Source organism: Nematolebias whitei, chromosome 3, assembly GCF_014905685.2.
Source record: "Nematolebias whitei isolate Nwh7 chromosome 3, NemWhi1, whole genome shotgun sequence".
Taxonomy (NCBI): Eukaryota; Metazoa; Chordata; class Actinopteri; order Cyprinodontiformes; family Rivulidae; genus Nematolebias; species Nematolebias whitei.
This window is the reverse complement of record NC_056500.1, coordinates 9,913,293-9,923,167: the sequence shown is the minus strand read 5'-3', so window position 1 is coordinate 9,923,167 and position 9,875 is coordinate 9,913,293. Positions and strand designations below refer to the sequence as shown.

General features: G+C 39.6%; 1 protein-coding gene across 1 annotated transcript in view; it reads left to right on the top strand.

Moving 5' to 3' along the window:
• tdrd5 (tudor domain containing 5) overlaps positions 1-7,700 on the top strand; it is an 18,000-nt gene extending 10,300 nt beyond the window's left edge. Inside the window, exons 13-18 of the mRNA XM_037697832.1 lie at positions 227-349; positions 1,894-1,959; positions 2,773-2,943; positions 3,061-3,220; positions 4,925-4,988; positions 7,601-7,700. Of these exons, the coding sequence (XP_037553760.1) occupies positions 227-349; positions 1,894-1,959; positions 2,773-2,943; positions 3,061-3,220; positions 4,925-4,988; positions 7,601-7,700 (684 nt within the window). The remainder of the gene's footprint in view (positions 1-226; positions 350-1,893; positions 1,960-2,772; positions 2,944-3,060; positions 3,221-4,924; positions 4,989-7,600) is intronic.
• Positions 7,701-9,875: the final 2,175 nt, after the last annotated feature.

The window sequence follows — 9,875 nt, the reverse complement described above, 5'->3', positions numbered from 1 at the left end:
TCCTTAGATAGAGAACTACTAATTGGCTTTTATGTATGTGAATGTTCCTGTAAAGTGCCCTGAGACAACTTTATTGTGATTTGGCGCTATATAAATAAACTGAATTGAATTGAATTCTATAGATAGATAGAGAGAGAGAGATAGATATAGATAGATATATTTATAAATGTTTTTACTAACTTAAAAGTTACGAGTTGAATACCGGGTCATGTTTTTCTTTGTTTAGTTGTGTGTTCAGGTGACACCAGTGAGTCTTTACTTTGGTGAAGGGATGGTTGACCTGCCAGAAGTCGACAAGGAGCTGCTTTTGTCATCAGATACTTTTGAACCGTCTGTGGAGGGCACACAGGTAGCACACACAGTGTCTGGAAAATGAATAGTGGGTTAATGTGAAGGGGAACTGTGATTTAAGGAATGCAAGTCACAGCCTCTGTTTGTAGACAAAATCTCGAAACAAAACGATGCATTTCTCTAGCTGGTGTATACTATTGATTATAAATATACTGCTTTATAATACTACTGTCTGAATGGTTTAAGACAGACGGACATATTAGTAACAAAAAGAAATGGGTTTATGGTTGCTTGGTAGCTTGACTGTTCAGCTGGTGTTTGTCCTATGAGTGCACTCTTTCTTTTTGTGTTTCCTTCCCCCTCTCACTTCCATTTCCAGTCTTTTCTGAGTGTTGCTGCAAAGCTTTTATTCCCCACCGTTCATAGCTCTTATCTTAGCAGCCATACAGTCAGCGCTGCTGCCCCAGTGCATCACATGCACACAGTCTGTTTGCACGCTCGGATAAAACACACACACATCATCTCACTGAAGAGGGAGTTGCTGCCCAGCGCTGTCTAATGTATAGTCACTTTGCTGGAAGGTCACAGCTGGATGTTGGACTGTAAATAATTTGGTGGCCAATCAGTGAGCTGTTTAATGGATATTGGATCGCAAGATTGTCTCCGTCTTATGTTAACGAGAGGCTTGTTGTTGCACGGAACATAGGAAAAAGGGAATTTTACGTTGTTACTTTGATGCTGGAAAAACAACTTGGTTTTAATTTATTGTTCAATTAATTTTTTACATTGATTAAATGTTGACAGCAAAATTACATCATAAAATCTGCTTTTACAGGCAGCTATGCAAACTACACAATAAAATGAAGCAAGAAACTAGTTTATAAAAAAAAAAAAAAAACAATTTAGGACACCTAGAATATCTCAAGAGTTGACAAATATTTTTGCTTTGGCGCGTTAGCATGGTTTAGCATGGTGACATGGTGGGTCTGTAGGTGTCATGCTGCTTTAACAGGATGTAACTGTGACGTTCATAGGAGATAAAAAAAACTGCAAATATTCACAAAACATACTTTTATCTAGGAAGTACTAAAATGTAGACTAAGCGGAGTGTCTAGTTCTGTAGTTGAAGACATTTTGCTTCTTATCCAAGCAGCTTTTTCAGTTCACGAAAAGCTTCTCGAAGAGCACTTTTAATAACAAATAATATTTTACAGACACAATTTGATTTGGGGAAACGTAAAAAAAAAAATTGTCATGTTACTTTGCTGTAGCAGCTCACGCCAGCATCTGTCTGGATCGCTCCATTTTAGGTTCTCTTTAAAGCCCCTGTTTCAGTTCAGTCGTGTACATCTGACAAACCCAGCCTGCCGTGTGCACGACAGCAGAACATTCTAGTTTTAAAGTGTTCCAGCAGGAAGTAAACAAAATACTTCACATTTCCTGAGCCTGTCCTGAGTTTTACTGCAGTGTTTCCGTGTAGTTCCAGGTTCCTGTTCTGAAATCTGTGCTTTGTGATTCTACAAACCAGAACTATAGAAAGAAAAGAGAATTTCTGTAAGTTAAATGTGTTCGTAAGGACTGAAAAGATTCTTGGTGTCTCAGATTGAAGACGAAGGGCCGCCCGGCCTGGAGCTGATAGAGGAGAACGAAGTCATCCCTTGTTTACAGGTACGTTTCTACTGCTTTAACTCCGAGTGCGTTCTGTCAGAAACCTTTATTCTACGATTCTGTTTGCTGTTGTTTTATTTACATTCATTGCTCAAGATTAAGAATTTAAGATGTGTTAAAAAAAGGGATTGTATTGAAAGCTGAAACTAAAATGGCAGCAATAAAAGGACTGGAGAGATTAACAATCTCCACAATTACTGAAACAGTTTTTATTGAACTGTTTATTTGGAGTTGTAATGCCATGTCTAACTTGGATAAGGACTAAATCGTTAAAAAGTATACAGTAGTCCCTCGTTTGTCGCAGGGTATCCGTACCCTGAAGCCCTGCGACAAGTGAAATAACGCAAAGTAGTACAAGTAGTAAGAGGTAGACAGTGTTTCTAAACGCTCTAAAATTCCTGCTCTTAGCCACCTGCAAGCGTTCTTGGCCACGCCCACTTCTCCACTCTGCATGGAGAACAGCTGATCAGCTGCAGCAGGAAACTTGTCCTGCAGATTGAGCTGCACACAGGTGCTAAATAATTTAAAATAATTTATTTTAAATAAAAAGTCCATGCCGATTGTGTGGCTCATCCATCAATCAGCCAATTATGTGTCACGTCTAATCTTATTTTGAAAAACCGTGATAGAGCGAGTCTGCGATAAACGAACCACGAAGTAGTGAGGGACTACTGTTTTCATATTGAAAAAAAATAATAATAATTGTGTGTGTTTTCAGTTTTCAGTTTTGCTGACATTTGAATTTAACTAACTTGATCTGTTGAATAGATGGAATGAAATTAAAACTATTTTAACTCTTTATGTACTTTTAAGGAGATGGGTGCCAACCCGTTCTTTGCTCTACTAGATCCTCAAACCTTCAGCTCTAGTGAACAAAGTTCAGCTAATGAATCGCCTCCAACAAGTCCTGCCTCGACCACTCTTGGACCTGCAGATTCGCTCCAGACCAGAAAAAACTCACCACTCGGTGAAGCTGAACCTAAAGTAAAAAATATATATTTATAATATTTGTGTTTGAGTTTTTGTAAAGAAACTGTCTTTAAAACTAAAAACTGCTTTTATTTATTGTCTCTTCTTAAAGTAAAGTATTTGTCTTCTCAGACGGAGAACATAACTCCACCCAGCTCGGATCTCACCTCCTGCTGTCCACAAGAGGAGGCGCAGCCTGACTCCCATGACGACTCGTCACTCAGACAAATTTCCATCTTGAAGACGCTGATAAACACTCCTCACATGAAACGGGTCCAAGACTCTCCCCAAAGTACAACACGTAGGTTTTTATTTTTGTATATTATCACCAAATTTTATTATGAACCACCCACACTTTCATATAAACATTTTTACTCAAGTCTTGTCACCTCATGCTGATTGTTTTTTGTAAAGACACTATGAAACAAGTCTATATTTCCACATACCACATTTATTGCTACAGTCACTTAGCAGATTTCCACTGTGACCTTAATGCTTCTACATTAAATCACTCCATCTCTATCACTCTTTACACTCAGTGAAAAGCCTTCAATGAAAACAGAGCGTGTCCATGGATGCAGAAAGGGCGTATTGATTTCCGTCCTGCTGCTTCCAGTGGTGGATGTACCTGCAGTGAGAACTTGACACAGATCCAATTAGACCCGTTACCAGAGCTATTTGACCCAACAAGCTGCTTTCATTGCTTTTGCTCTGATATCGATGGACTGCTGCTCCTCCATCTGGCTTCTACTAGAACCATGTAAGCGGCGAGGGGGAAAAACAAAAAGGGAGGAAAGCAGGGTTGATTTATGTACAAAATAATTTTTTTGAAGTGTAACGTCACGAGACATACACAGCTTACACAGATAAAGATGGAAACTAGAATTGGTTCTGGACAGACTGGAATAAATGCCCGAGTGTGAAAGCGTTTCTTCAGACAGCACCATTTGCTGACTGTATTCTCCGTGGTTTATATCAGTTCTTTCTCCTCATACTTGGCCGTACCTTCATCACGATGCACCTGTCTTGATGCGGCTGCAGCTCGGTTTTGTCATCTCTGCAGAGTTGCTTCAGACAGATGGTTTGCTTTGTGGTAGTAGCTGGCTGTCATTCACAACACATACTCCCTAACAGATCATGCAGCTACAACTCAATTTCTCAACATAAGAGAAATTTAGTCTAAAAGTCTCACCTGAAAGGCAGTGGGTGTAGAGTTGCAGTCGGGCCCAAAGAAATCAGATCCGCCCCAGCCCGTATCCATCATTTCCGAGTCCCACCCAACCCGACAAATTAACAGTAATTACAGGTCCAAACCCGAAAAAAAAAAAACTCACCCCAGCATTTTTAATTAAGCTTTGACTGCTTATTGTTATTAACGGTCGGTGGACGCGCACGGCTAGGCAGAAGATCGGAGCTGAGGGGGTGTTTGTCCTTTCGTGGCCATTAGAGTGTATTAAATACCTGCTTCTGCCTGCATTCTGCATTATTCAGACTTGGACCCTGCTCTGACATGTCGGCTATTTTAGGATCTCACCTGTTTGGGTCGTCGGCCGCGCACGTCCGCTGATTGCAGCGGCTGAACGTCCATTTGTCTTTGATGGATCGCTGCCTGGCAGTATAGTCCCATCTGAAGCTTAACTGAATTTATTTTATTTTTTTTACCTCTTTCAAGGCCGTTCAGCGCGTGGTCAAATGGCCATGTGCGGCTGGTGAAGGTATGGCAAACCATGTTGCCATATAATTGGATCGTCAGCCGCGCGCATCCGCTGACGCAATCAAAAGCCCGACACCGACCTGCACATTGAGCACAGTATTATGGGTGCGGGTTAGAAATGACAGGTCTATGTGAATGAAATGCACCTCATCAGGGGCTGTTAGGTGTAAAATCGTTAAGATAAATGTTAAGAGTTTGATATTTTGAAGCACAGTTAATTTCAGCGTATTTTAGTAAATAATTTAAACCAACGTTGAATGTGTTGTTTTATTTTTCCCCCAGATGCTCCGGTGTTTCCTTCCTACCAGCGAAAGCCTGGTTTCCTGTTTCCGTTATTTGGAACCAGGTAGGCTCAACCGCTTCATGAAAAGAATCAAATCTCAGCAGAAATGAAGATTCACTTGTTCTGAGAAACGCTCTGAAGAGACTTTAGCTAACTTGGAATATTTTCACAAGAAATACAATTTTGTGTTTTAATGTTGATTAGTTTGATTGTTAAATATTAGTGTCGTCGCAGCCCTTTTCTAACAGTTAAGTTAAGAAAAGAGAGACAATGGAGGTTGTCCTTTCAGAAATTATTTTTGCAAAAAACATTGAAAGTTCAATTTTCTTTATGGTATTGTTATTTAGGACGGTGTTAAAACAGTTAAAAGTTCTGTTGCAAAAAACTAAAAAGTTACGTAATTTTATTTTGAAAATGAAACCTTGATGGAATATTTTTGCATTTTAATTTGTGTGTTATTCTAGTAAGTTGATGTTATGTTATATATATATATATATGTGTGTGTGTGCATGTATAAAAGTTTTGTTCTTATCTGTGCGTGTAACTTGCAGCATAAATTACATTTTACCTGAAAACAGTGGTTCTGTTGGCATTTAATGCTACTTTTCTGAAAAGTGATATCACAAAGTATATTGAATATTAAAAGCCACATGCAGAAAGATACATTTTTTTATTATTCAGATTTTGGCTGATGGCCTCTAACCTGTCTGATGTGGCTCCCTGACCTTTACAGCCTCAACTATTTTTCAAGACCTCTAACGAAAAAAAATGTATTTCTCACTCAGAAACAAAGAAGATTCATTATGTACCGTACACATTCACACAAACATCGTTTTTGATGCAAACACATTTTTCACGAGTGCTGTTTTTTGTTTTTTTTAGATGGAAACATCACTCACTGGAGTTCATGCCTACATACACTCATTGTTTTGGCAATTTCTTCGTTGGGAGACGCATGGTCTTTAAAACGCATTTCAAATTAAAAGAAAATGATGGTTTTTAACATCTGTGCTCACCGTCGCATGCACTCATTTATTAACGTCAGCACCCTGCGAAAAGCAAAGGCAAAGATGTAATGGAAGCCGTAGCTGGCTTCATACTCCATTAGTTTGTTTGTGTTGGTGGAGGAGGGTGAAGCTTGGAAAGACAGACGCTCAGGAAACCTTATTAAGGATGGGAGTAATGTGGTTGCAGCTGAATTAGCAGCCGACGGCAGCAGAGCATCTGTGTACCGAATGAACCGTGACGATCTGATGGCTTCGATACACAAACGAAACCTGAAACCAGACTTTCAGAATATGCCTTTGATTTGCCTACTAACACGAGATCAGGTACAAGTAATGATCTAGACGTTTGTCTTCAAGAATTACCCATCAACTGTTTTAGTTGGCAAAAATGCAAACTGGGTTTTCAGTAAGCCTTTAGGATTTCTTGAGTTTCAAATATGCATAAAACCTTGAGGCTGGAGGTGCAAAACTGTTTCGTTGTTTCTACAGCAATGAGATTCAAAAATTCTGAAACTGTCTCAGATAGTTTTAATGCACAAGGTTTACTTTGGATTTCCATGTAGAAGTAACAAAACTGGATAAACCTAAATGATTTGATTCATTTCAGTTTATTTATATAGCGCCAAGTCACAACAGGATCACTGAACAGAAACACTGATATATAAAAAAATAATAATTTAACATTATTTATCTGAGGAGCAGACTGCTTTGAATTTCACTCCATCGCAGAACTCTTATTTTGAACAAGCACGAAGGCGACAGTGGAAAGGAAAAACTCCCTCATGAGGAAGAAACCTTTAGCAGAACCAGGCTCAGGCCATCTGCTTCGACCGGCTGGGTTTGAGAGGAACAGATACACAATGGCAGGTCAAGAATCACATGTTCAAATAGAAATAGTATCAAATGAAAACTATTCAATTTTAACGATTCATTTAAGGAAATGAAGTCAATTTGTCCTCCAGTAGTCTAAGCCTATAGCATAACAAGCCAACCCTAACTATAGGATTTCTCAAAAAGGAAAGTCTTAAGTCCAGTCTTAAAACTGGACAATGTGTCAGCCTCACAGACAGAAACTGGAAGTTGGTTCTACAAGAGAGGAGCCTGATAACTGAAAGATCTTCCTCCCATTCTGCTTTTGGAAACTCTAGGAACCGCAAGTAAGCCTGCAGTCTGAGAGCGAAGTGCTCTGTTAGGAAAATATGGAACAATAAGATGTGTAATATAAGATGGAGCTAGGTTGTTGAGAGCTTTGTAGGTTAGAAGCAAGATTTTGAATTCAATTCTGGATTTGACAGGGAGCCAGTGGAGAGAAGTTAAAACTGGAGAGAAATGATCTCTCCCACTAACTCCAGTTAAGACTCTGGCTGCAGCATTTTGGATAAACTGAAGATGTTTTAAAGAAGTATTTGGACATCCAGATAATAAACCATATATTCAGGAATGTCAAGGTTAGCAGATAACATCAATCACAAAAACAAACATGCGGGCTAAGCGTTATGCAAGTATAGTAAAAAGTATTTAACATACGAAGTAGAGTAATCGTGTGCTCTTAGCCTTAGTTTTACATTTTCTGTTCACTCTGTTGAGTTGAACTTCAAAACCCTGCTTGTCAATTTACCATATTTGAGACTGAAACTTGTCATTTTACACTCAGTTATTCCCTTCCAGTCAGATTGTGTCCATCACTGCTACACCTCCACCTGGACGCAAGCGTTGCACCTTGTTTGCCAGCAGAAACCAGCTGCAGCTGAGCTTCAGGCTCAGTTAATGCGCTCTGGCAGACTCGGGACAGTTTCATTAAGCAATATCTATGGCAGCCACAAATAACGGATATGCAGATATGCCTGGCTTTATGCATTTGCTGTAGTGTCCTTGGTCCAGCAGCGCCATGCATCAAACCGTCCTGCTCGGTGACGGCAGAGACGATATAAACTATCGCTGGTTTTTCTTTGTCTCTGCAGACCTCTCTCTCTCTCCTTCCTTTCATCATTTCTCATTGCATAAATGTGCCTGTTCCATTCCTGTTTGAACAAGCATTATAAAGTAGTCGTTAAACACTGTACTGCATGTATACACGTGTGTGTTGGGAGTGTTTGCCCTGTAGTAAGCACTTCTAATCTGTAGTTAAAACCCTCTGTTCTCGTGCTACAATCTGTTCCACTGGTGCAGAAGACGGGATTTGTTCTGCAGAGAACCATCAGCTAAACAACGTATCTGGTATGACCAGGCTTAAACATATGCTTATATGGACATCAGAAGACAACAAGGGAGCGGTGTATTGTAGTAATCAACTACAGTCTTCAAACTAATGGATCAAAACCAAGACTCTGCCTTCACTGTATGCTTTCATCACATGGGGCCAACGTGTTCAACCCCAAACAGCATGTCCCAGATGTGCTGGTGCAAAAAGAAGTTGGGTAAAATAAAAAGATGCCCAAAAAAGAAGACGTCAGTCAGAGCAGAGTGAGATGAAATAACCTTCAGCAGGATGTAATTACGTTGTCACCATGTTTCTGGATGTTTTGTACAGGTTTTGTACAACAACTGCAAATGGCTCGCAAATTTAAAAAAGGGTGTTGAGTTTTTATGGATGTTTTGGGATAGTTCTGCATCGTGCGAGCCTGCCTCAGCTGTACTGATCATTTCAAATGTACTCCATTTATTGGGAAAAGCTACATATGTACTCTCTGTTTAGTGTAGATTAATATTAATAGCAGGCTGTTGGTAAGCAATGTTCAGCTGATGTTTTGTCTTCATTAGGGTGATGAAATGAGAGGGAACGCTGCTCTGAATGAAGAGCAGACAAGAACCGCAGGTCGCCTGATAAACGGCTTCACTTACAGTCGGCAATATAATGCTTAGTCATGATCTATCATCACCCACGTGGCTCTGCTGTTCCTGTACTCGCCTCAACATCTGCTGTTCTCTGCCTTTTTTCCTCTCTTTGTGTCCCCGCTCTTCAGTTTATCATTTTTATTCATACACTCTTCTTATGAGTGTTTGTGATTTTCAGTCATTTTATATTTCCAGAGATACAGTAAATGGATGTGGCGTCACGAATGTTTGTCCTTACTGAATCGCATCGAATATCGAATTGACGAGCAGAGAAATAAATCGCGTTACATTTCCCCACGAGATGCTGTAAGTGTTGTGAAAGTATCAGCTTTATTACTGAATAGAAAATGTAACTAGTGAATCTAATTTCCTAGCATTACCCTGTAACGCCATTACTAAAGGTTTGAGTGACCATTTGTCCTTTAAACTGATCTCACAATTGAAGTTGAACTAATTTTCCACAAAATGCCACACCTTTTCAAGAAGCTAATTAAAAAAAACTGTTGTTGACAATTCCTTTTACATAAACCTTGGCGTAAGTGTATAAATATGGGGGTAGAGCTAATGGACATGCCTGCAACCACCTATAGTGACTACCGTAATTTCCGGAATATAAGCCACAACTTTTTTCCACACACTGAGCACCACGGCTTATACAATGCTGCGGCTAATTTGTGGATTTTTTATGTTTTTTGACGGGCTAACGAGCTTTGTGCCGCCAAAACATGTAGCCTGGTCACACCCAGGTGCTCACATAGCTGCCCAATACATGTCTGTGTTGTGGGGTGGGTCCTCGTGACTCAATGAGACTACCTGTATAAATAAAGGTTAAAAAAATTCTGACCAGTGAAATTACCAAACAGGTCACAGTGGACCAATGAAATGGGAAGGGGGGGAGAAAAGGGGGGGGGGGGGGGGGGACTTCGTTAGGCACTGTTCAGAAAAAAAAAGTTTACTCTACATATTTATGTACTTCACTGGTATGTATTTAAGTAAAAGTTTTAAAAAAACATTTCTGTATAAATCTCATATTACAATGTGGACACCCACGGCTTATAGACCAGCGCGACATATATATGTACAAAATTATATATATATTTTTTTTTGA